This window comes from Borostomias antarcticus (assembly GCF_949987555.1).
Source record: "Borostomias antarcticus genome assembly, chromosome: 33".
In the NCBI taxonomy this organism is placed as follows: Eukaryota; Metazoa; Chordata; class Actinopteri; order Stomiiformes; family Stomiidae; genus Borostomias; species Borostomias antarcticus.
Window position 1 is genome coordinate 1525693 of NC_140266.1, and position 27167 is coordinate 1552859.

General features: G+C 45.2%; 5 protein-coding genes across 5 annotated transcripts; 1 reads left to right on the forward strand and 4 right to left on the reverse strand.

Moving 5' to 3' along the window:
- Positions 1-1035: 1035 nt before the first annotated feature.
- On the reverse strand, positions 1036-7123 carry LOC311327472 (myosin regulatory light polypeptide 9). The gene is made up of 4 exons (XM_084460521.1): positions 7044-7123; positions 3444-3646; positions 2950-3111; positions 1036-2222 (listed from the first exon to the last, which is right to left on the reverse strand). The coding sequence occupies exons 2-4, from the start codon at positions 3625-3627 to the stop codon at positions 2050-2052; spliced, it is 519 nt and encodes a 172-aa protein (XP_084316647.1). The 5' UTR covers positions 3628-3646; positions 7044-7123; the 3' UTR covers positions 1036-2049.
- A 1808-nt stretch (positions 7124-8931) lies between these two features.
- pde12 (phosphodiesterase 12) lies at positions 8932-12235 on the reverse strand. Its single transcript, XM_084460789.1, has 3 exons — positions 10352-12235; positions 9978-10056; positions 8932-9654 (listed from the first exon to the last, which is right to left on the reverse strand). Exons 1-3 carry the CDS (start codon positions 11597-11599, stop codon positions 9212-9214), a joined length of 1770 nt encoding a protein of 589 aa, XP_084316915.1. The 5' UTR covers positions 11600-12235; the 3' UTR covers positions 8932-9211.
- Positions 12236-12475: 240 nt separating this feature from the next.
- On the reverse strand, positions 12476-20118 carry atp6ap1la (ATPase H+ transporting accessory protein 1 like a). The gene is made up of 7 exons (XM_084460790.1): positions 19994-20118; positions 16978-17018; positions 16272-16354; positions 15581-15825; positions 15283-15333; positions 14901-15144; positions 12476-13854 (listed from the first exon to the last, which is right to left on the reverse strand). The coding sequence occupies exons 1-7, from the start codon at positions 20092-20094 to the stop codon at positions 13612-13614; spliced, it is 1008 nt and encodes a 335-aa protein (XP_084316916.1). The 5' UTR covers positions 20095-20118; the 3' UTR covers positions 12476-13611.
- Positions 20119-21045: 927 nt separating this feature from the next.
- rps23 (ribosomal protein S23) lies at positions 21046-23306 on the forward strand. Its single transcript, XM_084460813.1, has 4 exons — positions 21046-21133; positions 22482-22641; positions 22749-22869; positions 23117-23306. The coding sequence occupies exons 1-4, from the start codon at positions 21130-21132 to the stop codon at positions 23261-23263; spliced, it is 432 nt and encodes a 143-aa protein (XP_084316939.1). The 5' UTR covers positions 21046-21129; the 3' UTR covers positions 23264-23306.
- Positions 23307-24879: 1573 nt separating this feature from the next.
- On the reverse strand, positions 24880-26036 carry LOC311327683 (signal-induced proliferation-associated 1-like protein 3). Its single transcript, XM_084460768.1, has 4 exons — positions 25948-26036; positions 25725-25842; positions 25343-25421; positions 24880-25258 (listed from the first exon to the last, which is right to left on the reverse strand). The coding sequence occupies exons 1-4, from the start codon at positions 25961-25963 to the stop codon at positions 25094-25096; spliced, it is 378 nt and encodes a 125-aa protein (XP_084316894.1). The 5' UTR covers positions 25964-26036; the 3' UTR covers positions 24880-25093.
- Positions 26037-27167: the final 1131 nt, after the last annotated feature.

Sequence of the window (27167 nt, forward strand, 5' to 3'; positions counted from 1 at the left end):
GCTGTGTCATTTGAATAGAGCAAATATGAAAGAACTTCAGGGGAGTTTGATACAGGAAGGAAGGGTTCCACTGTCCTGGGTAAACCAATTAGAAGGTAGGCTAAGCAATATAACAGAGCCAGAAAACTGGGAAAACACTCACCAAGATCAGGGTATCCACAGGTTCTTAAGTATTTTATCAATGTATATCTAAATGATTTAAATTGTCTTAAATGGTCTGTTCCCCCTTCGGCAGTAATTTGGGGGTTTTTAACTGTACTTTCCTGCAATCTAAAGAGCCATGAAGATGTATATAGGCCTAATGGATAGATGGGCCAAGTTCTTCATTGATCCCTGAGTGTAAATTCCTAAATGACACGATTAAACTGTTGCATTCAAAACCTGAACGCACACCTATTGGAGGAATAAGTTAACTTCATCACAGCATATATATTCTAAAAAAGGTAAAAACTAACCTTTTATAGCCATTTTGTCTCAAAGAAAGTTTGGCAAAATATATATATCTGTCAAATAGTTCAAATGTTGGCTGATCTTTGACATTTTCTACGACATCTGTTTCCATTACGTCAATTATTTTTATGCAAAATTGCTTAGGTAAATAAATCTGTCAATGGACGTCTTACCACAGTCAGAATTACCAAATTACCTGACAAGTATCACCCTGCTCTTTTTGGGAGTGACAGTTGGTCTTTAAAGGACTAGTTTTGTATTTAGCATCATAAGCTATAACCTGTTATAAGGTTATTTACGATCCTATACAGTGGTCCATATAAACATTTGGACGAAGTGTGCATTTGATATTCGTGCTCATTGCTCTGTATATCCTGTATATGCCCATAGAGATCTGTATATCCTGTATATGCCCATAGAGATCTGTATATCCTGTATATGTCCATAGAGATCCCTTAGCTGTGACATGAGCACTAATATCTCAACTCAAGAGTACCAATTGTCACAATTCTATGGTACATTACTCAGCGATCGTCAAATATAAACATGTCTGGACCATAAGACAAAGTATGTTTGTATGGGACATTTATTTTCCTCAGAGATTTTAAAGTTAAGAGCTGCGCTGGATGCAGACATTGACATGCCTCTAACATCTGGAACGACATGACTATGAGACACCTTGAAACAAATGATCATATGTTGGTTTTACAGAGGCATGCAAAATTGGCTCCAGCAAAGTAATAACGCACCCCAACTGTCAACTACCGCCGTACAAATTCATAACACACAGACTTCACTTCAAAATACTAGTTCAAGGCTGATTTCCTTCACAATATCACCCACAGTTAAACATATCGGATCCCCGCACACCCCTCAAAACGATATGGAGATGTAACTTGACACTTTTGACAGAGACCTATGTTTAGATATCTTCAAATAAAGTTGAATGACCAAAAAGACAATGAAGATAACATACAGTACAACCTGCTTTGATTGTCAAAACTTTACAATAATACACTGCATAATAAAACTTGAGTTATTGAAGCTTTATTCAGGTATGATGTAGCTGCGTATTAGTGGGTGCAGTTTTTTGAATGCAGAGAGATGCTTGTAGTGCTGTTAGCAGGTGAGAGAGATGAGAGGTAAACTCAGTTGGCACGGTATGCAGTGCTGGCGGCCAACATACTGTATACAGGCATTGGGTGCATCTCAATCGTCAAACTGGCTTCCACTACACTGATTTTAACGTATGAACGATTCTATTCGTAAAAGCAAAATGGACTACTTTACAGGATGCGTTTCAATTTTCACGCTCTCGGCATATGAGAAGGAGACATGAAGGAAGCCACTTGAGACTTTTGAGATGTACCAACTAAGCCATGACACGCCACTCTTCAATAGACCCACTTCTCTGGCTGGGTACGCTTGCCTGACATGACGCAACCATCGAAATAGTCATAGTGTAAACACTGACAATCTTACAGGCTCAAGAAAAATATTTCCAAAACTACTTGACCCCCTAGTCTGCATTGAAGAGGAATGAGTCACGGCTATTGAAGCATCCTTTGCGCGTGAAGCTGTCGGAGGCGGTTTTCATCTTTAGTCGTCCTTGTCTTTGGCGCCGTGCTTCAGGATGCGGGTGAACTCCGCGTAGTTGAAGTTGCCCTTCTTGTCGATGGGCGCCTCGCGGAACAGCTCGTCCACCTCCTCGTCGCTGAAGCGGTCGCCCATGGTGGTCAGGAGCTCGCGCAGGTGGTCCTCGTGGATCACGCCTACGAACAGCACGGGATAAATGGTAAATGGACGGCACTTATATAGCGCTTTTCCACCTTAGCGGCACTCAACGCGCTTTACAATGGCCTCTCATTCACCCATTCACACACATTCATACACCAATGGCGACAGCTGCCATGCAAGGTGCTAACCTGCTCATTGGGAGCAATTTGGGGTTAGGTGTCTTGCTCAAGGACACTTCGACATGTGGACAGTCGGAGCTGGGATTCGAACCACTGACCCTTTGATTGAATAAGCCTGTCACTCTCCTTCCTTGGAGGACCACGGCCCTGTGCAAATACTCCAGAGATGCAGCCTTCCTTCCTTCCTCCCCTTCTTGTCGTAAACTCTTCCAACATATTACGTATGTGGGTGGAAATATGCATAAGCAGCTGTTGCACAGCTGTCATTGACTAGGTCAATGACCTAGGAAGGAAGGTTGCACTTTAGAGCCTCTCACCTTTTCAATACTTCCTCGAGGTATCACTGATATAATATGATTGGATGGGTCAGGCATGTACCCCGCAACACATCAGTCCAGGATACCAGTTACATATCAATTACATCAGTCATTTCTCGAAGGAAGGAAGGGTGCATTTCAAGAATATTTAACTGTATATGAAAAACGAATATACTGCACAACGTATAGGTCGCCTTTCCTATTGAGGTTATGACCTCAAGACATCTATAGGGTTGAGGACTATGGGTTGTTTGCGTGTGTCTCACCAGATCCCTCTTCGTCAAAACAGGCAAAGGCGTTACGGATGACATCCTCAGGGTCGGTTCCGTTGAGACGTTCTCCGAACATGGTGAGGAACATGGTGAAGTTGATCGGCCCCGGCGCCTCACTCATCATGCCCTCCAGGTACTCATCTGACGGGTTCTTACCTACAGACCAGAACCCCATACAATGTTGAATGTGTGTAGTTTTAATCATTCTGTAAGATGTTCTAGCACGGAGCTAGCAATAATTTCTAGCGCTTGAATCTTCGAATACCTGTTTGACATTTCCTATTAGGACTTTATGCATTTAAGGATGAGGCTCTTGTTAGAAGACTCTTTTTAGTGTCTTCATCCAGCACATATTACACACATACTTGTAACTTCTGAATTTTTTCCTTTCCTACCACAAATCTTTACGATTATTCACAGATTATTGAGGTATCTTATCTGTAAATTACATCAACAACAAAAAAAGACACCTTTGACCTATGCCTTACCGAGAGATGCCAGCATGTCGTGCAGATCCTCTTTGTCGATGAAGCCGTCGCGGTTCTGGTCGATCATGTTGAAGGCCTCTTTGAACTCCTGGATCTGGGACTGGTCGAACATGGCGAAGACGTTGGAGGTGGCCCTCTGCGGCCGCTTCTTCGTGGTCTTCCCCTTGGCACGTTTGCTCGACATGATGGCGGCTCGGACGGACCTGGGGGTCAGAGGTGAAGCCGGGACAGCACAGGTCATGTGACGGGTAACAGACTCTTCCACCGGCGGTCGCTCATTGGCTTTTATTCATGCGTCTAGTTGTTGGGTCACAACAGTGGGACAGAGACCCTTTCGTCTTTAAAAGACAACCCAGCCTTATCACAATTAAATCATTAAACAAATCGAAATCGAATGAAAATCTCATCGAATGAAAATCTTACAGGTAGACTCTGGAATGTGACGTCATTCCCAAAAGGAGCAGAGAGACGCTCACCGGAGATCGTCAAACCCTCCCTACTCAGCCTCCCGTCAGGGCGGACATGATGTGAACACGGGTGTGATACTCCTCCAGAAACTAGAACGGGGGTGGGGGGGGGGGTCTCCTTTTCATTTTTGGTGGGTGTGTGCCTGTTTCCTGGGTACGACATCATCCTGCAACCTACCTTTGAATATATAGTAATTTCATAAAAGATGTAAAGATTTATTTTGAAATTTGATTATGTAATATGTCACTGATGATTTAACATGACCTGTGGAGATAAGGGTAGTAGTTACAGTGTACATCATAGTTTCACAATGATTCAATTCAAACAACAATACGAGTTCACTTTTTACCTCATGCCAGAGAGTATGTGCACCTTACACCATATTCAATAGCTTAGTTTGATCTTTCTTACTAGTATTGCCTCCAGACTTGGTGATGAAGCACCTGGTAATGTACCACCCTTCCATGCACTGAGAACACGCTACACCAGGTGGCAACTGATGTGTAATAAAGACATGACTGATGCACTGTGGTCACCTTGAGAATGTGCAAAAATTAGACCCGTCATTCCACGTCAGATCTGATGTGTGTCACAGAGGAAGTGTGTATGAGGAATGACAACGCTGGGGCCAGTAGGCGGGAGCAGACAGAACACAGAGTGACTCCCTATTCAGGAAGGAACAGGCAATTAGTCGAGTCATCGAGGGGACTAGAGAGAACACTGACAAAATATGACATAACGCATTAGGGTCATCAAAGGTCACCAAAACAATGGGGATGTGTGTTATTTGCTCATTCGGTTGGCTGTGACTTGCAGGTGAACTTTTCAGGCACAGAAAGGACACATTTCTTTCTCATGAGCTACTTTTTTATGTCATTGTCAATGATTGATCGATCAGCGCACCTAATCTCTCCATACGGCATTTAGCGGACAGTGAAAATGTGAGCAATGTAATTGAGATAAGTTCACATCTCAGCATGATAGGAACGTTTGAAACACATTTACCACATATAGTACACTTTTATTTTAATATATGCTCTGGGAGGTAACAAATACCCATAATGCTAGTGACAGTTCAACAAACTTTTCTGTCTTATTAGTATCCAACAATACTCAGCATCCCATACAGTCGTGTAATGGTAAATGTTGAAATTCCTCGCCCTTTTAGACCTGTATCAATACAGTGATGGGGTTCCCTACTACATAACCGCTGTATAAGGAGCATTTCGTGGATAGTTTCCTGTACTAACAAATGGAAGACCCAATCTTCTCCCTTCTTCTTCTTGATCGCTACGTTTTCATACCCAGAAAGCACCTAATGGGTGGAGTCATCCTCCGCCACCGAGTTTGTTTCTCCTGTTACCACGACTCAGCCTCTGTATTCAAAGGAGGCCTCTGACGGCCTGTCTGCCTATCTCAATGGTTCTTTATCTGCCTTTTGATACAAAGGGCCAGTCTTTCTCCCTGTGAGATCAGTTTGCACAAATGAATGAAGGCTCAGTCTCAAATGCCCCACAATATATTGGCAGCAATTCAACCTGGGCCCATCTCCAATGCAAAGCATGTCAAGGGCTATCAGCTACCTCACGACAGGGTGTGACACCGAATCATAAAGCCAGCGGGAGTGTAAAACCTTCCAATCCACATATATAATGTCCAAGTCAACAAAAACAAAGTGATCATGCCGTTCCTCAAGTACCAAAGTATGTCCACCAATAGTATACCTACGCTTTCGATGTGTTCTACAGTGGCAGTTGACTTGATTTACAGTACTACACTGCGTGTGACACCAGCTGCTTGTACTTTTCCATTGGAGTTTGTTTCTGTTTGTCTATTTTGGTCTCTGTTTTGTTTCGTAGTGATAAGGGGATCTGAGGGGTTTGAGCTGGCCTGGCGCCGGCTCATTCTCCCAGTTGCTACATGACGCAGTAATTAAGGAAGCTGAAATCTAAACATTGTCCAGCTCCATTTCGAGAGATGGAGGAGTGCTCGGAGCCGATTAGGATCCTGTGGCCCTCGCCCCTCCCCGGCCCCACTGCTTCTCACACCCCCCGCTCCGCTTCAGAAACACGCCACGACTACATGACTGTTTGGGAATGTGTGCTTGTGTGAGACGTAGTTCCCCACCCACATTAAATGTTTTACTGTGATCGGTCCTGGAATTTGCCGGAATTCAGGAACGCCAGCGCTATCGTTCTTGTTTAAACAAAGATGACAGATAGAGATTCTCTCTCCTGGTTGGATCACCTACTACTCAAACAGATCAATTTGATACTCTTATCCGAACAAACTTAATCCTTTGGCATGAAATCTAATATCCTTGGTAGACAAACTCCAACCAATGATTCAGGTTTTGAGATGAACTTAATTTGATGTCATTCGCTTGAGCGTTTGCATGGTGTTAGGCTACTTTGCTTGACAATACAGTTCACTCTCTCTCTCTCTCTCTCTCTCTCTCTCACACACACACACACACACACACACACACTCTCCCTCTGTCTTTCTCTCTTTCACACACACACACACACACACACACACATACGTCATAAAACTGCCAATCCATCACTCCTGACCCAAACCTGTCAAGCCAAACCCAAATACACTGCAACAGAAATCAACCTCCCAACAGCTAAAAACACCTACATGACAGCTAGTAAACTAGAGGTGAGGCTCCTGTGTGTGTGTGTGTGTGTGTGTGTGTGTGTGTGTGTGTGTGTGTGTGTGTGTGTGTGTGTGTGTGTGTGTGTGTGTGAGAGAGAGAGAGAGAGAGAGAGAGAGAGAGAGAGTTCAGAGAGAGATGAGAATGAGAGAACTAAATGGGTCAGATGCTGGTGAAATTCCTCTGTCTAATCCGCCGTGATGATGGGAGTAAAGCCTTGTTCCACACACACACAGTTGTGAGGGACCCGGACCTTGATCAGCAGATGAGAAAAACCCCAACTGAGTCCACACACACCAGACCAGTACCCGGCGACGTTTAACCAGGCATGCAAAAGGAGGGTGCACTCAAACTCCCATCATCCACGTTACCTCCAGAACCCTCACTATTGAGATGAAGTCACTTAAATCTAGACTCGTCCTCGGTCTCCACAAGACAAATACACAATGAAAAACAATATCTATCCATCTCACCTTGGCTTCAGGTAATGGTATTATTTGGAGTCCTTTACACCCCTTTTGTCTGGCTCTGTCCAAGCAGTAGGCTAGGAAGGGAGGCAGGCGATCCTACTGAAAAGTTTGTTTAAAGCGTCGGCCCTCGAAGGGTCCCTCCCCTTTCTCCAGGGGCCAATCGCTTCGCCAGGCTGTCCCAAACAAAGCCCGCCCCCTTCAGGGCCTTTACCCATACAAGGGAGAAGAATGTGCAGCTTGCGATCCCGGGATGTTTGGGAATGAGGCTGAAATGACAGGAACTCCGATAAGGCTACCTTATTTAGAGAAATAACGAGAGGGCTTGAACATAACCGAGCTTTCTCTGGTTTGCTTCTAGGGATGGAGCATGGAGGGATGGAGGAGAAGTGGCTGGTGTGTTTGGTTGTTTATGATGCCCGAGGGGGGGACTTCTTAAAAAGGCAGTCTTGGCTGTGACTAGTGTCTTGGTCCCCAGGGAACATCTTGTGATGTCTTACTAAGGGCAACACTTTAGTGGCCATCGGCCTCGGTCATGTTCAAGAAAACGTTTTGACAATACAGTTCACTCTCTCTCTCTCACACACTCACACACACACACACACACACACACACTCTCCCTCTCTGTCTTTCTCTCTTTCACACACACACACACACACACACACACACACACACACACACACACACACACACACACACACACACACACACACACACACAAAGTGAGTGTCCAAGGATATTTTCTTGGAGCTCGCTTGTTGAATTGTTACAGATGGTTAATCAAACAGAATATTTGGGCAACTCACACTGTGTAGTTTTGATATTGATGACCCAAACTGTTTGAAGTTAGATCGTAATACGTAGGCTACTGTATCCTACAGCAACAGTTTTTGCGCCAGTTCACATTTATTTTTCAATCACTCAAGCAAAGTGCGTAACACTGGTTGTAGCCTATGAATAAAACGTATTTTTACAATAGGCCTACTTCACATAGCTAAAGGAAAGTTTATATTAATCTGAAATATTAATAAGTAAATGTTTTTGTCTCTCTGAATAGTGACCGATAATGGTGCAAATTGTAATATATTTTCTCATAGTTCATATATTGAAAAAAGAACATATAAATCCTTAGGTAGTCAGTGTTTAATAACTGCACGTAGCCTGTACAATACCTGCAAATAAAATACAAGAATGTTTCTGATGTGAAACAATGTAATTCTTAATGTATTATTGTAAAATCAGTTGAAATGAGGGTCTTTGGAGAAGTGGCTCAACTCCAGCCTCTGATAGCCTAGATTTTAATCCTTTCAAATGTATGTTTTCCCTTTTCCTGAATGTTTGTGATGAAACTGTTCTTGCTTTTGCTCTAAGTAGCCTACAATTGATCAGGAGTAACCTAACGTTGACTGTGTAGGCCTATAAAAGAGAAAGCGTTATGTATATGCTGGTCACATTTAGCAATCACAACAGTATGGGCCATGTAAGCTTCGGTATAATAAAACCCTCATGATGACAGTTGCATACTCTGCATATGGGTAAAGGACGCCCCCTGCTGGTTTTATGACAATGGGAGACACTCATATGACAGAACACATGTATACCATGCCCTTCCAGTCTAAGAGTGAACCATTATCAGAACCCCAGAGGCTTTGTGGATCCTGTCCCTCCCGTTACACTAAGTTTAAAGAATACGCTCAATCTGAGACGGTTCAGGTTTCAGCGAGCGGGGGCAGGGTCGTGCACACAGCTCAGGTCCCTGGACTGGAGGTAGTTGGTCCGCCCAGGGGCGGTGGCGGGAATTAAAAAATAACACCAGTCAAGCATCTATTTCATGTTCATGTACCGTTAATGAAGTTCCAGACTTGCTTTTATTCATGAATCTGTTTCAACTCAAAGTAATGAATCACGTGAACCCTTTTCAATAATAAATAGCATTAGCCACATAATAGTTAATAAACTGCAGTCGGTTGTAAGACTACGCAAACCTCCAATTCCCAGAGAATATATATATATTCTCTCTATATATTCTTAAAACATCAAATTGACCAAACCCTTAAAAGTCCCATAGATATCTACGCAGTCAATCGATCAGTTTCATCCAATCAAGGCTTGGAGGAGCTTCCGGGTGGGTGGGGGTTCAACTGACCATGCGTCTGGTGCTCAAGTGCTTCCTATCACTTCCACCTGAGGTCACAGACCAGCGCGATGTGGTCAGAGGGATGGGACACGCTGGGCAGGGCCTGGTGTGTGGTCACCTCCTGGTGGCTGGGCAGAGGGATCACCTGCTCCACCCGGAGCGCCTGGGGCTCCACGAAGACGTAGTCCAAGCAGCCGTGGAAGCCCCCCACGTAGTTGGTGTAGGCAGGCTCCCCGCAGGCGCTGGTCAGCCTGAAGGGGCAGGAGGCCTCCGTGGGGCAGGCTTCCTCGGGCCCGTTGGACCCCCAGTCCGGGTGGCTCTCGGGGACCGAGCCCCGGCTGAGCAGCTGGAACAGGCCGGAGGACGGGGTGCTGTTGAAGTCCCCGGAGAAGAGCAGCGGGGTGTCGGGGGCCGCCTCCGAGATCACCTGCTTCAGGTGCCTGAGGGCCACCGCGATCTGAACGAGGCGGACGTTGCCGCCTGTTGAGATAAAAGACGAGGGAGAGCTTGTTAATATGGCCGTGAACATATCGCTGTTGAACACGAATAGTTTGTCAACAGTAAAACAACAACGAAACAAACATCTTTATTTATCACACGGTGAGAGGTGGCACATCACATGGTGTAGGTGGCGAAACGCACACGCACGCACGCACACACACACACGAATGGCTGGAGCATCCACTGATCTGATATCAGTGCTTCTAACCCGGGACCGGCGTCTACAGGCCCAGACCTACACTAGCTAAGGCAGAGGGGCTGAGGGTGGTTTCTGGACATTAACAAATTGTTTGTAAAATTACCTTTAGGATGCCAGTAGAGATGAGTGTTTGCGACGCAGATTTTCTTGGATGAGTCAGTGACGGACTGAAGCACGCTCACCTAGAGGGGAAGAGGAGTTCCAGATTTCATCATGACGAACATAACTTGATCAAAGTCAACCCCCTGTCCCCATGCACCGAATAGACCTGCGATCATTTTAGAGTTACTTATGGCCACCAGGGGGCAGCACTGAGAGAACCATAGACTTGATGCAATACAGGATACAGGATTTGGGAGGTTGAAATGGATTGTAAATTCTACACAAAGAAAAAAAGTGAGATCTCTGTCTAGGGGATGATAATTCAGTGTGGAGATACAGCACCTTTTTGTCGTAGAAATGGAATTATCTTAATACCTGTAGGGCGGTTGATCGTTGTACCACCTTCTCCTTCAAGTTGGGACTGGTTGACACTTTGTCCAACAGTTCAGCATGGATCGGGTCAGAGGTTAATGCTTCACTAAGCATAATGTCATGTTGACTAAGCAGTTTAAATTTGGACCTCCTGAAGTAAGTGGCAAGGCCCTCGTGCTGCTTCTCCTTGATCCTGAAGACCCCGTCCATTCCAAACGCGTCGAGTGCCGGCGACAGGCTGTCGGTGAACACCGCCTTGTCCACTTCCTGAAGACAAACGATGTCCGCGTTGTAGCCCGCCAGTTCCTTCTTGATCAGACTCTGTCGGTAGTCGAGTTCCAGCGCATATGGAGCGCAGTATGGGTACAGCACTGTTTTGGAAAGGTCGGTTTGCGCATAAACGTCTGCCAAAATATTATAGGACACTATTCTAATAGTGTGGTCGTCTGTCACTTTGTTGGTGTACATGTGCCTGTTGTCAAACGTGCATGTCCCCGGCCCGGCCTCCACTGACCCGATGGACACTAGTTCCTTGTCTATTCCATGCCTTACCCCATCTATTGGTGTACATCTCAGCTTCAATTTTAAACCTATGTCCAGATTAGACGGGACAAATACACGGTCTGTCCCCACTTCCACCCAATTATCTGACTCTGTGTTCGGGACGCTTTCCTCTGACTCTGTGTTCGGGACGCTTTCCTTGTACCATGTAAACACACTGTCCCTCAAGACCCCGAATTCAACCTCCAGCTGAGGGCAAACGGGGAAGCCGGCGAGAAGTGATGCTGGCAACTCTGCGACGGTGAAGGTCGGCGGGTTCCGTTCAACCGTATATCTACTGTCCCCCACGTGCAGTACCGCCCCGTTCCGCCAGGCGTCCGAGTTCATCTTGTCCTCAGCCACCAAGTCCCCGTTATAACACAGCCTCACAACCATGGGCTCTGCCACTTCTGCGGGTCTTCCCTTGTTCTTCTTGGACTTCTTAGCTTTGCCCTGTCCCTTGAGGACATTGTTGGCGATCCTCGCCAGGACTTTTCCCAGCTCCTCCGTCTGGTCCCTGAGCATCTGTTTGTGACTGCCGTCCAGGACAAATGAGATAGTGAGTTTCTGCTCACCTGGTAAACACCTCACTACAGCTCGGTCCATTTGACTGTAGAAACGATGGGTTAGGATGTTGACGCAAGTCCTCGAAGTGATGGACACGACGGAGCGTGAAAACAATCTTCTGGCGGCGGTTGATAACGAGTTCATATGTCCCAGATAACGAGTTCATATGTCCCAGATAACGAGTTCATATGTCCCAGATAACGAGTTCATAGGTCCCAAATCACGAGTTCATATGTCCCAAATCACGAGTTCATATGTCCCAAATAACGAGTTCATATGTCCCAAATAACGAGTTCATATGTCCCAGATAACGAGTTCATAGGTTCCGAATAACGAGTTCATATGTCCCAGATAACGAGTTCATAGGTCCCAGATAACGAGTTCATATGTCCCAGATAACGAGTTCATATGTCCCAGATAACGAGTTCATATGTCCCAAATAACGAGTTCATATGTCCAAGATAACGAGTTCATAGGTCCCAAATAACGAGTTCATATGTCCCAGATAACGAGTTCATATGTCCCAGATAACGAGTTCATAGGTCCCAAATAACGAGTTCATATGTCCCAGATAACGAGTTCATATGTCCCAGATAACGAGTTCATATGTCCCAGATAACGAGTTCATATGTCCCAGATAACGAGTTCATATGTCCCAGATAACGAGTTCATATGTCCCAGATAACGCATCAACGCATCAACAACACAATCTTGGCTATAAATTAAATTATATTCACGAGTTTGACCTGATTCACAGAAGCAGATGAATAGATATGTGAATGTAATTCAGTTTTTCCAGTTTGCCGATGTCCACCATCGCATCATGGCACGATTTAGCATGACTTCTTGTTTTCAGTCAAGGAACGGTCTTCTTCCGGTTTATTGCGGTGATACTTACTACATACCAGCGCTATACCGCCACCTGCTGGACAGGATGAGACAATGCTATTTTATATAGATGGAAACCTAAGCTACTTGAGCCAACTGAGGTTTATTTTTTCAAAACACATTGCCTACAGTCAGACGAAAGAAACATACATAACAATAGTAGGTAGCCTTAGCCTACCATGAAACATTGAACAATTCTAGCCATCAGTATTGTTGCAGGTGTCTTCCACAGGCATGCTGTATGTCAATCCCACGCTAGCTGACGTGGCATTGTTCTCTTACTGATTTTATTAACTGCTTTTTAAAGAGTCCATGTAGTGTACATGTTTTCATTAGAAAACATTCGAAGGCCCACCATGTAGGAATTCACATTTGCTGAATTGAAAACTCAAAATAAAAATGTACAAAATCAGAATTCACAGACAGTATCATTTTCACAAAATCTCCAAAGTCCATGAAAAAGTCCACACCCTCTAAAATAGTTCTGAAACATCAGAATGTAACAAGTTGAGAATCAATAGAGTATCATAATGAATAACATTAAAGTATATAGTAGTACTATGCTACCCTTTACAGTCAGATATACGTATATAGATAACTAATATTTGACTTCGACCAAGTAGTATTCATATTACTGACAAGGGTCTGCATAAATATAGTTTTGTGCTTATACGATATCAATATGAATTCCAATAAAGAGTACGTCGCAAAAGTCTTTCACTTGTTAATTGCAATGCCCCGATGATCAACTAGCAGCTTGCTGGCTGGTGTGTTCAAAAGCTATAGATGTCATATCTCCACAGCCACAACATGGCGCTGAGCTGCACCATTCAGAGGGATTGCAGTCTTGTCTTCCATCAGATGTTGTCACTGGTACTCAACAGGGAAGTCCCTCAGCTGGGACAACGATGTAGTCTGCCCGGCGTGAGACGATGAAGAGATTGTGCTCTGCTTGAACTATCACCTCCTGAACATGGTGATGATGTCAACATGGATGACTGGTCAGTCAACGTTCCAGGTTCTGTCCCTTCAGCTTGGGGGGTAGGGGGGGGGGGTCTTCTTGTGCTGCTTAAACGATAGAGTTCAGTCTGCCTTCATTGGCTTCCATGGAACGGGTAGCTAGCCCACACACATTCACACTTGCTCTCTCTCTCTCACTCTCTCTCTCTCTCTCTCTGAGATCCACAGCATACAGTACATAACAATGTTCCTCTCTCTGTGAGGAGGCGGTGTTGGCGGTGGTGGATTGTGGGAGTCGTAGTCCAGTCCTATAAGCTGCTTTTCTCGGTGCAGTCAGCCTCGGCGGTGCCGCCGCGGGGGAAGTACACGGTGGTCTTGTGCTCGTCGAAGTGGTCGATGTGCTTGAGATGGACGACCATGTGGAGGGCGTAGGCCAGCACCAGCAGCAGGATCAGGGAGGTGATCAGGCCCATCAGGATGGCCGGGGTGAAGAACGTGGCGCAGTCACTGGCCGACGCAAACTTGTTGGAAAGCACGTTGAACGCTTGTATCTGCAGGGCGAGAGAGAGAGGTCGACATCGATGATGTTCGCTTGAGGGCTAAGCTGTTCATTTTGGTCTTGGACTCGTTTGCTATTTTTACACCCTTCACTTTTGACACTTGGATTGGGCTAACCTTATTCTGTCACTGGGTAACACCCGATAATACAACAAACTGTGTGTGCTATGCTGTCTGACAACGGGTAGTTCCGACCTCGCAATCTGATTGGTTAAGAGCCGTTGTATATGCCACGACATACCACGGGCAAAGCCTCTTTATCGTTCTATGTGAAATATTACTGCGCCAATTATTACTGCCTGTAAAAACTTTAGTTCCATTGCGTAACGGTCTGTTGGTTACATTACGGTTTCTCCTCAAGAAAAATGGAAACATTCAATGTCAATTTTGAGTTGTTCTCTCCACCCTGTAGCTTACCACTCAGCACTTTTGCAACTCGCAGTTGCACATCAAAGGTAACCAGGTTGGTCAGGAGTATTAGTTTGGTTGCTAGGGCTCGTTGTTTGTCGCTTTGAAACTCAATAGCAATGTGATAGTTTTATGAACTACCTTTCTTGGCGGAGTTCAGTAAAATCGATATTAAGACACTGAAATAGTCTGTATTCATCCCATAAATGTTTCCCGATGATGTAACCGCTGTATAAAAGCAATAACTCACTCGAGGGTTGTGGTATATGGCCAATATACCACAGGTTGTGCTGGTCGACTGCTATGACCGCAGCACAGCCCGTGGTATATTGGCCATATATCACACCCTCTATCTACATCACACCCTCTATCTACATCAAGCACTTATTTATTCTCGCTGGCCAGCCTCTATTTCCTTTTATTTATGAGTTAATGGTTGAGTTTGTTACCTGTCACGGTAAATGACATTCACTCTCACTGTCAATCTGTTCCTGTTGTGTTGTTTTTTATTGAGATGATGTACGATTTACGTGTGCTGCAATCAAAATCGCCCTATGGGGACAACAAATAAAGTGAACTTGAACTTGAACTTGAGTTATTGCTTCAATATATACATGATAAGGATCCCCACCTGGAAGTCGGTGAAGGTGATGTGCCAGTTAGCGGCGTTGTCGGTGTTGGAGCTGGGGAACAGCAGGGTGTCGTACTTCTGCAGGCTGCTGACGTGCTGGCAGTGGTAGGAGTAGGTGGACGGGGCGTACACCTCGGTGGCGTTGAACGTGGCCTCCTGGGTCCAGTTGTAGTGGATGTGAACGCTGTCCAGAGTGAACCAGTTCTGACCCGCTGACTCGTAGAACGTGTTGGACATTTGCAGCCTGGAAAAAAACAAAACGTTTGGGTCTTTTGTGTCGTTTTTTTTTTAATGATTGTATTGAACGACAAGGACTGTTTGAGTTTTTCAGGTGCACCTTCTGCAGTCAACATCAGAATTAAGAGTGAGTGAAAAGACAAACCTTATTGCTATTCCTCTCAAGTCCTCCACATCTCCAAAGCGCAAAATGAGCCTGGTGGAAAGACGGGATAGCACACATCACAACGAGAGTGTAGGCGGCTGTTTCACAATCTATTTCTGTCTCCATACTGTGGAGGTGGAACACGGCACTTTCAAATACTTTTAATCGGACCATATGATCGACAGATGCTCAAACAAATCAACTGCATCCCGGATGATGATAGGCTGGTTCTGGTTAGGGTGAGGGCTGTGATTGGCTAGCCCACTGGATCACGCACGGTTGATAGCGATCGACTTACGCGGCTTTGTCTTTGCTGCACACGGAGCCCTTGGTGTCCACCTGTGCGTCGGAGCCGAACGCCTTCTCGGTGAGGTCCACCGAGGTGCTGTTCCTGTATCTGATGGCCAGCTTCCTGGCTCGGAAGAGGATACAGGGTTTCCCGTTGTGCACCACGTTCAGGGGGGAGAGGAGAGAGGAGCTGGGGGAGGTCTGCAGCAGCTTCCTCCTGGCCCGGTCAGGGGAGGACAGAGGCCAGCCGGACAGCTGGAGGTCGGAGGCAGAGGATGAGGAGGGAGAGGGAGGGAGAGGGAGGAAGAGGGAGAGAGACAGAGAGGGAAGAAGAGTAATAGACAGGTAAAAGAATGGAGAGAGGGCAAGAAAAAGAGAGGGAGGGAGATAGGAGGGTGGATGGATAGAGAAAGATAGAGAAAGAGAGAGATTAAATGGTGACTCAATGCAGAGGGGAAGATCAACTGAGGTATTGTTATTACTTTTTCACATTTTATTTCTGGGGGCCTGACATTCTCGACAAAACGACTTTTTGTAATGGCGGAGCACTGTGCTCTGGGGAATAATTTGATCCGCACTTATATACTGTTGCCGATAATTGTGATTGTTGATCTCGCTGAGAATAGGCCGTCCGGTTGGGAATAAAACCTATTCTCATGGGCATCATGGGAGGTGAGTTGAGTTCCTGAAGACCAGCTTACCTGTTGTATTCTGAGCGGGATTTCCTCTGCAAACAAAGCACTTCCCTCACGGGGTGCACTGACTTCCTGGGTGTCTCCTCCATCTGCAGAGGTGTTGAGAGAGATAGGATCACACATCCTAGTCTTCATTTTTATTAATGAACAGTCCTGATGTGACGAATGTATGATTGTACTAAGATCGTATGAACGCTAATCATTATTGATTGTAGGGATGTAACCATAACCGGTATAATGATAAACCGTGACAGAATTTGATTAAATGTATCACGATAAAATGATCACTAAAACCGTGTTCACTATTACCATGCTTTGAAAAACTCTACTGTAAATACTGTCCAGCATCAACCAAAGCTAGCAACAGTCTCCAAGACGCATTATTTTATTGTTTATCCAAACAAAAAGTGCATAGTGCTGCTATTTGAAAACTATTCGTGGTTTTCAATATAAAACTTAATGAAATGTTTTCAGTGTCGTTTTTGAACATTTTCAGCATATTTTAACAGTACCGTGATAATACTCATAACCGTGATAATTTTGGTCACTATAATCGTGATGTGAAATGTTCATACCGTTACATCTCTAATTGATTGCATGATTGAGGGCTGCCTACAAGCCTGTTCGTTCATTTCACAACTGTACATATCTCTCAGCCTCCAGTGCGTTGATGCATTGATTCATACAGAGAAAATGGCGTCAAACAACTCACCTGATTCAACCCTAATGTCCTGGGATCGGGAGCCATCTAAGCTGTAAACAAAAATGAAATCATTATTTCATTTGTAGAGACGAGGCACTTACTGTACCTCAATCTAAAGAGATGAGGGGAGATTATCCTGATCCTAACTGTTTAAACATCTAATTTAAGCATCTAATCACTGCCATAATGCCAGATGAAATGAGCTTGGAGGAGATTGTAGAAACCTGATTAAGGCTATGTTAGATTAAGCTGATCCATCCACCCAAACGAAGGATCAGGGGAGGGGGGGGGGGGGGTGCTGGCAGACAGTCTGTTTACCCCTCCTGTTACAGTGGAGAAGACCAGGCTGGTCCAGGATCAGATCTCTCCTGTCCATATCATCTAATTGTGTTGTAACCTAAGAGGTAAAACTGGTCACAGATCAGTACTCCTTATACTATATGTTAATGTTATTCTACCAAATAAACGGTTTATTCAGGGCGTCTAAAATGAATTACAACATGAATAGACCCCTCTCTGACATGGCATTGAAGGCCCATCTGTGTGTGTCTGTGTGCTCACTTGATTGAGTGATGTAAGACATTTGGGAGTTGACGAGGAGCGCTGTGTTTAGTGCTTTTCTTCTCCGGCAGATGCCGTCCTTATGTAATAAAAGTGACAAAACGCTGAGTAATCATTTATCACTGTGTCAACCTAGATTTGCTGCCCGGTGACCTGGGCGGTTATATATGTCAGCGGCAAAACAACTAGCTAACTCCAGCAGAACTAGAGCTTTCAAATGACTGCACTGATGAGGTTGTTCTAGATAGAGAAGAAGACAACAACAAAAAACTCCCCTCTCCACAATTCCCCTCCCTCTCTCCCTCCCTCCCTCCCTCCCTCCCTCCCTCCCTCCCTCCCTCCCTCCCTCCCTCTCCACCCCGGCCACGGCGCGTTTGCCGTCGTCACTGAACATGCGAGGTCAGTGTTGAACAAGGCTGAAAAATATCGTCAATACAATCCTATACTGTCTGCCCGCCCTCCCAACAGCCCCCCCCCCCCTCCCTGACTCATCCATGTCGGCCCCAGCCTGTTCGTCACGTCTGCGTTGAGACCGGACCCTCTGCTGCGCGTCCCCCTGCTTGGCCAGATCAGGTCTGCTGAGGCTAAAGCCCACACTGCCCTACATGTTGCATCAAGGCCCATCTGTGCAGCGCCCCTTACTAACCTAAATGGTCCTAATGCACTGGAGCCAATTTGTTGCCAATTACAATTGTTGTTGTGGTTGTTCCTACAAACCCATTGAGATTGATGTCACATGTTTCCTGACAGATGAGCTCAAACACAGATATATGGAGAGCATCTAGCTAGGCTTTACTAATGCTAATATGTTCATGGTAAATGCACTTATATAGCGTTTTTATCCAAAGCGCTTTACAATGGTCTCTCATTCATTCATCCATTCACACACACACACACACACACACACACACACACACACACACACACACACACACACACACACACACACACACACACACACACACACACACACACCAATGGTAGTTGCAAGGTGTTAGCCTGCTCACTGGGAGCAATTTGGGGTTCAGTGTCTTGCCCAAGGACACGTTGACATGGAGGAGCCGGGATTCGAACTGGCGACTCTACGATCATTGAGCTACATTTATGTTAAATGAATCTACTGTGTCTTAAGTGGCTATTTAAAACATTCAATCTTCAGAATCTATTTTCGATTCGCTGAGTAACAAAGACAAAGTATGTATTTTGTACACTACTGCTGACAAAATCACCAAGATCAACCCCCTCACTGGGTTGGAAAACAGAATTTGAATAAAAATAGTTTCTTATATAAATCTATGATTGTGGACAGTACTGTATAACTTATACCACTCATACACTTAAGCAGCATAGTTCCACCCAAAACCAGCATAGGCTTCACTCAGTGATATAAATGTTATCACCACCATGGTGTAGACATAAACTACTGTCTTTGCCATGAGCTATATATAAAACATACCTTGATTCAGTGTTATTCATGCTTTGGGGGGTTGAGGGGGGGGGGTGAGGGATACCATGATTAAACAACAGTGAGACATCGCTCAATTTACTGTGTAAGAAACCACCTGGGGCTCACATATGTCACATGTCAAAAGTGAATGATTAGTCACCAGGAGTCACAACGGAGGAATTCTAGGTGCCGTGAGTGCTGGAACACTACTACAGTTAGAAGCCATGGCCATCTGCCACCCTGACCATAAATACAATAGCTCTGGCTGTACAACTAGCCATTTGTAAGATGCAATTGACTGGATTGTAATGAAAAAAATGTTTTATTGAATCACATCCCCCATAAAAAAAAGCTTTATTATAACAATAGAATTGTAAGAGCAAAATCAATGATGGCTGTCCAAAGCATGGAGGTATAAAGGTATATTCAGATCGAAGCCATAAAACACTCTACAGTTCTTGTTTGCAAAAATAGAGGCTATAAATCGTATTGAGGCTACACTGGTGTTTTTCCTCCTTCAGTAATTTATTAATTTACCTTGATCAAAATGATTTACTACCTGAAAATAAACAATGCTGTTCACTATATTGTCAAATGTTCAAAGAAAGGACCCGCATGGCACAAAGATATAATCCTGTCTCATCAGTTGTAGCTTTCATCCCAGCCTATTTTTATAGTGCACATATGGATTTGCACGGTGTAAACTGACTCCCTCAGAACAACGCTGATGGATTTTCTCTTGTGTTTCACTGACACAGCCAGGCTGCCCATTGCAGATGTTACACACACAGCACATCTAAAATTAAAAAGGGGTAAACGTGTCTGGAAATGGAAGAATAATTAAAAATATAAATAATTGCAGAGGCTTTTACAGATCCATGCCATGCACTCCTACAATTCATCTCCTTTCATCCCCATATCTCCATCCCACCTCACACTGTAACATCCACATCTCTGGCTAGCATCAGTGTCCCTATACCATCTCTCTACAGAGTTGAAATAGCTCTTTTCACCTACCTCCTCTCCCCTGTAGCAGGCACTTGTTCATAAGACAAAGAGAGCTGCAGAAAAAGGAAGGATATAAACTGAAAAAGCACAAATATCTCTTGTTTTGCCATGGGGACGGCCAGATGAGACTGCCACAGATGAGGACTGCTTCATAATCTGCTTTTGTAAGAGCCGATGCCATAAACCCCGCAGAGTGACAGCGGCAGCAGCCAATAGACATCTAGGGGGAAGGTAATCGGGAGTTACAGTCACACCCAGACAGAGCCCCTTGGTCATAGCACAACACACTCATACACACGCACGCACGCACACACACACACACACACACACACACACACACACACACACACACACACACACACACACACACACAGACGCACACACACACATACACACAAAGAAAGACAAAGCTCACTAAAATCAATTAAGTTCACCATCAATTAAGGCCCAATGTCAATGTGCTTCAATTCTTTCTTTTTTAATTTATTTATGAAAACGCCTCCTGTGTTTAAATGTCCCATAGACGATGGGCTTTGTAATTCATTCAGATCGCGTGTTTCGGATAAGAAAAAAAAACCTGCATCTCAATAGAATGAACATCAGGAATGACGAGAACAGACGTCAGTCCAATCACAATGCAGATAATGTCTAATCAAAATATTACATTGTGGTGCAATGAAAGATAGCCTAACAACCATTGATAGTGTTGGCTTTAGGCTGGACTAGGCTACTTGTTATTATCAGTCTACAAAAATGAGTGAAAGTTAATTAGTTGTTTTTGTTGTTGTTGTTGTTTCCCAATTGGGAAAATCCTAAGGGCGCAGCTTGAAGATTTATTGTAAATTTACTTTTACTTATTGGCACATATTGGATATCAAATTATTTAAACCAAGGCTTACTTTACTCATTCTAGGTCGTTCGTTGGTTTTGAACAGCTCATTCGATTCGTCACTAAATACAGCTCCTCCGGTGAAAGAAAGAGGACATTTTATATAAACCTCATAGGAAAAGTAATAAGAATTACTTTAAAGTCTCGTGCTTTATTGAACAGGCATAATCACGGACACCTATGGGTCCTCAGAGCAGACCTTGCCGCGGTGCTTCTTGGGTTCTTCCTTTCCAGCCCAGGCTCGTAATCTGCAAACATGGGTATGTTAGTTATTCGATCTTTTAACTACACCTTATATCTATATCACTATTTCTTAACTTTGACAGAACATCTGAACACCTTATTAGCGGTTTGTGTCTATCCGATGCCTGAACAGAATGCGTTTTATTCACAAATATAAGTAATTTCCACGGTCTGAACCAGGCAACGTGGAGAGGCCATAACAGGGCTCTCTCACGGGCTCCGGCTAGTATAGCTAGCACGTTAGCATGCTAATATTGCAGTGTCCCATGCTTCCAAGTGTGCTAATTCCAGGAGTGTACATTTAACAATTGTACAGTATACTTTTATCTAACCATGGGGGTTTTCCGACAATGGCCGATACGATGGAAGTGGGCTAATTAAGCTAACGTTAGCTAGTCTGGTTAGTTATGGTGCGTTCGTTTCTAACTGGGAGGTGGCAAATTGCGACTTGCTAGGAATGATTAAATAAAACACCGCATGAACTCGCACTTCCTCGTCGCAAATTCGGATGTTTCTCAGCCCCCAGTTGCTCGAATGCACTAGATATAACTAGGTAACTGTGATATAATGGTATATAGATATAACTAGGTAACTGTGATATAATGGTATATAGATATAACTAGATAACTGTGATATAATGGTATATAGATATAACTAGGTAACTGTGATATCATGGTATATAGATATAACTAGGTAACTGTGATATAATGGTATATAGATATAACTAGGTAACTGTGATATAATGGTATATAGATATAACTAGGTAACTGTGATATAATGGTATATAGATATAACTAGGTAACTGATATAATGGTATATAGCTCGAATGCACACAGGTCGGAGGTGGGTATTTTGCCACTTGCGACTTCCCACCTCCGACCACAAACGAACGCACCATTAGTATGCAACGCCTGCTTCCATTCGCCTCGACACAATTGAAGAAGCGTAGACTGGTGTTTTCTTAGGACGTACTGACCCTGCCTCTATCTGGGCCCAGGCACATTCACGCACACACAGACATACACCAATGTTTGCCATGTCTCTCCTATGATGTTATTAGCCTCTCTTACTCTGAAAATGTAATTTAATGTTATTTATTGCTCTATAAATGTTCTTAGCCGGTAGACAAACATACTCCAGGAGCTCGATCGCCTCGTTGAGAGGGGTCAGGGAAGAATTTTTACAGCTCACTTACCTGGCCCCCGGGTGATTACTGTTTTTTTGCTTCCCTCTGGAATATGTAGAGAGTGGGTCGTATACCCACCTCCCTTGTTCTCTGTAAAGCGCATTGTGTTGCCTCTGGGTATGAAATGCGCTATATAAATAAAGCTTTGATTGATTGATTGATCACTTCTCTCCCCCTAGGAAAGTGTCGCGGTCTGCGTACAGCCAGGAAGCTGCGTAACCATCGTCGCGAGCAGAAATGGCATGACAAGCAGTACAAGAAAGCCCATCTTGGAACTGCCCTGAAGGCTAACCCCTTCGGAGGAGCTTCTCACGCCAAGGGCATCGTCCTTGAGAAAGTGTGAGTGTGTGAGCTTCACCTTACTCATATCCATTGCTTGATGTTCACTTGTATGTGCTCTTTGCTGGATCTCTTATGATTGTCTCCATTCTTGTTGGTCGTTACAGTGGCGTTGAAGCCAAGCAGCCCAACTCTGCTATTAGGAAGTGCGTCAGGGTTCAGCTCATCAAGAACGGCAAGAAGATCACCGCCTTCGTCCCCAATGATGGATGCTTGAACTTCATTGAGGTAACGTAGTCAAGCCAGTTCCATGTCCACTTTTGCATCTGTTTGTATGGAATTATAGTACAAATTCTAGGCAAAATTCAAGGCGACACAGCCTTAAACTCAATTTTGTCAGTAACCCTTCAGAATTACCCATTTATGAATCTTTAGAAAGTTGCCTTTACCATGCTTTGTCTAAATGTAGACTGACCAAATGTAGATGCTACAACATGGTTAATGGTGTGCTCATCACGTCTTGTATGTGTTTCAGGAGAACGATGAGGTGCTGGTGGCAGGATTCGGTCGTAAGGGACACGCCGTCGGCGATATCCCCGGTGTGCGATTCAAGGTGGTCAAAGTGGCCAACGTGTCACTCCTGGCCCTGTACAAAGGCAAGAAGGAGCGACCCAGATCATAGAGTTCTGACCGGAATTCAATAAAGGATTTTTTTGCGATTCCAATTCAAGTGTCGTGTTTATGTTCTAATTTGCATTAATATGGAAGTTTGTCATCTGCTCAGTGTTTAAATTGTGTGGAAGTTGTGGTCCTAACTGCTTGTCCACAGGGTGAATGAAGGAAATGAGTAATTGACTCATATCCATGGGCCAGGAATAGGTTCAGAATTTAAGCACTAAATCTAGTTTATTTTTCAACCCAAGCCCAACTGTAATGCTAAGAAATAGTCTTGGCAATGGACCTGACCAAAAGACTTGAGGTTCACAGAAAGCCTGCTTTTTTAATAGCTAGATCACCCGTTTGACCCTCGGTCCTCTGTGTAACTTGCTCTTACAGAGCCTCCCACAGACCACAGCCAGGGAAACATAGAAAATCAGTCCAGCTGCGCTCTAGCTGTCTGTGGGCGCTCGCACTAATAATGGCGCCCACACTGTCTATTATCTGCTCTGTTGTTGGTATCCCAGTTTTTTTTACTATTCAAAGAGCCGTTTTGTTGGATGTTCGTGAGGTTTTAGATTGTGGAACCTAGGGGACAAAGATCTTACCTTTATATGTCTTTGCCTCTATGAGCGTGAGGTGGCACCTGTACCCCTCCAGTGATGCAAGGCTGTGCATTCACCTGGAACTCGCGTGACGGGGACAGCTGCTAATATTTCAGCAACATTACCTCTTCTCTCGGGTGTGTTATGATGGGGCAGATGTCTTTTTGATGTCATCCAACCAGGAGTAATGTCCCATGCCTGCTATACCTAGGCCTCCTAAAATATACAGTTTCAGGTGTGAACACTACAAACATTTTTAACTCCGCCCACAGTGCGGATGCGCTGGCCGGAGAGTAATGTTTTCGTTCGCGTGTGTGTGGTTCTAGTGCGTGCTTGGGACAAGGAAGAAACCATTAAATTCGAATCACTGGGGCGGATCCACAAATGAAAACAAAACATTAGTGAAGCCAGCTCCCTGTGTGGGGGTCCTAGAGACACGGGGGCGGCTCTGGAGGAGGAGCAGGTCGTTCAATGACTGCAGGGGCGGCGCTTCCTGTCCACATGTCCAAGTGTCCTTGAGTAAGACACAACCCCAAATAGCCCCCAATGAGCAGGCTAGCACCTTGCATCGCCATTGTATTAAGTGCTTTGTCCGTTAAGGTAGAAAAACGCTATATACAGTAAGTGTAGTCCACATTGGACTGGGGTGTGCGGGGGAGAGCCTGGAGTGCACCGAACCACCCCCACAACGCCACCAGCTACGACCCGAAGACGGCGCCACAGAGCCGACCACACGCAGCTGCACATTCACCTCCATTCATTTTTTGGACTTTTGGAGCGAAAAAGTGGTGGAAACGGCCACGTGTCCTTGTGGGACAGTCACAGAGACAGGGTTTGGACGAGCACGAAGCTGTCCACCTAACAATTGCAGCAATACCAAACGCCCTACTTGCACACGTGCGCGTGCACAGAGCCACAAATTGCATTCATGGGTAGAAGTCTTAATATTTCTTCCAAATTTTATTGTTAAAAGTATCTGTGAATATCACTTAATTAATTACAATACAAGATGAAAAAAAGTTAATCAAATTACCTAATTGGGATTATCATTCAATCAATTGTAAACCAGCAATTAACAATAGCAGAACAGATCAGCTCACAGAGGATTAGAAAGCAGGTCCTGTTGAATATTAGTCTTTCAGTAATAATAAGCCTCCTGCAGACAGAACAGCATGACCTGCTGGCACTCCTCATCCCCTCTCAGCTCACTCCCTCTCTCCTCTCAGCTCACTCCCTCATCCCCTCTCAGCTCACTCCCTCTCTCCTCTCTGGACCAGCGGTCCTGGTTCCACATTGAACAACAGGCTGAGCTTACGGAGCTGTTCATTGGCCGTTAGAGACTCCTCCCACAGGCGCTGATTGGTCTCTCGTAGAACTGTCACTTCCTCCAGAAGGGCCACCTTCTCCTGCCTCTCCTGAGCAGAGCGAGAGGTGGCGTTATTCACAGCAAGGGCAGTGATGGATGGATGGATGTAGCGATGACGGGATGTTGGTCTCACCCTCTCCAAGTTGCTCTCCAAGTGTCTCAGTAGCGCCTCCAGGTGGTGGAGCCGGTTGGACAGATCACTGGAGATTTCACTATGGATAAGATGCATAAAGTTGATTGTGTGTGGGGGTGCCCCGGTAGCTTAATGGGTTGAGGCGCGTACCATATAAAGGCTCGTCCTTAACGCAGCGGCGTGGGTTAGAATCCGGCCCCCGCCCTTTGCTGCATGTCTCTCTCTCTCTCTCTCTCTCTCTCTCTCACACACCTTTCCTGTCAGTCCTTACACTGTGCTATCCTAATAAAGCAGAAATGTCTTTAAAAAAAAGAAAGTTGATTGTGTGTGTGTGTGTGTGTGTGTGTGTGTGTGTGTGTGTGTGTGAGAGACTGCACGGTACCTTCTCTGTGTAGGCTGGTTATTGTAGCTCTCAGGAGGGTAGTGAGAGGAACGGCAGGAGACCCCTACTTCATGTTTACTGGGCTTCCTGGGAAGCGGGGGGCTCGTTGTCCTCTGATCTATACCGTCGTGAGAAAGAAACACGAGAAGATATCAGAATCGTATGAGTCTCGGCTAAATACATGTACGTGCACACAAAAGGACACACACACAAGGACACTCACACACTCCTACCATCATAGGCTTTGGCAGCGTCGACTAAGCTGTTCCATTCTAGGCCACAGGAAGGGTCAGGCAGGGGAATGACCTCGGGGTCCCAGGCCTCCGTCAGGGAGAGGTCAGAGGCGGACAGACGGTCCAGCTCTGGGCAGTCAGACACAGGGGAGCAGGCCAGACTGGAGTCCAGCGGACCGCTACCCAGACTGTTCTCTGGGGACAGGCTTCCAGGACTCTGACCACACCAAGAATTAGGTCATGTGAGAGAAGACGGTCAACCACAACATGAATATCCAGGCTCAAAGTGGATTTAATAACGTTAGGTTTCCTGAATGACTATAGAGCATGTGTGCGGTCAGTCTATGGGTATAACTGACCACGTCTCTCTCAAGGTCTTCGGTAGTGATGTCCGGCGTGTCCATTACGATGAGCCTCCTCAGCCCCTCCTCCAGGCCGCTCTTGTGGTTCTCTCGAGGCAAGAGAGGCCCCCGCAGAGACGCCTGGACCCTGGGCTGACCAAACACATTCTGGGGGATCATGTCCACCTGTCTGCCAACAGCGCATTTGCATTTAAACACTCAGACCAATCAATCTTGCTTATTATGCTCAACTCAGTCCAAATCCTGACTGGCTCAATCAGTCCTCTCTAAAAAGCTCATTAACACCCTCAGTTAACTCGTTAACTCGTAGATCGTTACAGCCTCTCTTTAAACTTAATGCCACACTTTACTGTAGCAATGATATGGTGCTGTAAATATGTGTATAAAAAACACACACTGTGGAGTTATTTAAACCACCCATAATGGCAATAATTGTAGCAATATCTATATAATACTGTCAGTCAGGCACAGTACGGTACCTCTTCATGTCGTTGCTGGGAGAGTTGTCGTCAGTCGTAGTCGTAGTTTTGCTGTCTGTCCTGGGCTTGTCTTTGGGCTGCAAAGCAGCGGGTCTCTTGGTGTGAACGGGTTTTGGAGCGAGCTGGTTCTGGGTGGGCTGCTCCTGGTATTTCTCTCTCTGCTGGTTCTGATCCTGGTCTTTGGGAGGCTGATTCTGGCTCAGACTGCGCTGGTTCGAAGCCAAGGGCCTTGCCGCGATGGTGGCCTTGAGCAGGCAAGGTTTGTCCACTGCGGAGGTCTTATAGTCCTGAGGGATGCTGTAGACGCTGCAGACAGAATACACACACGCATAGCAGAGCCATAGGTATAGCACAAACACAAACAGAGAC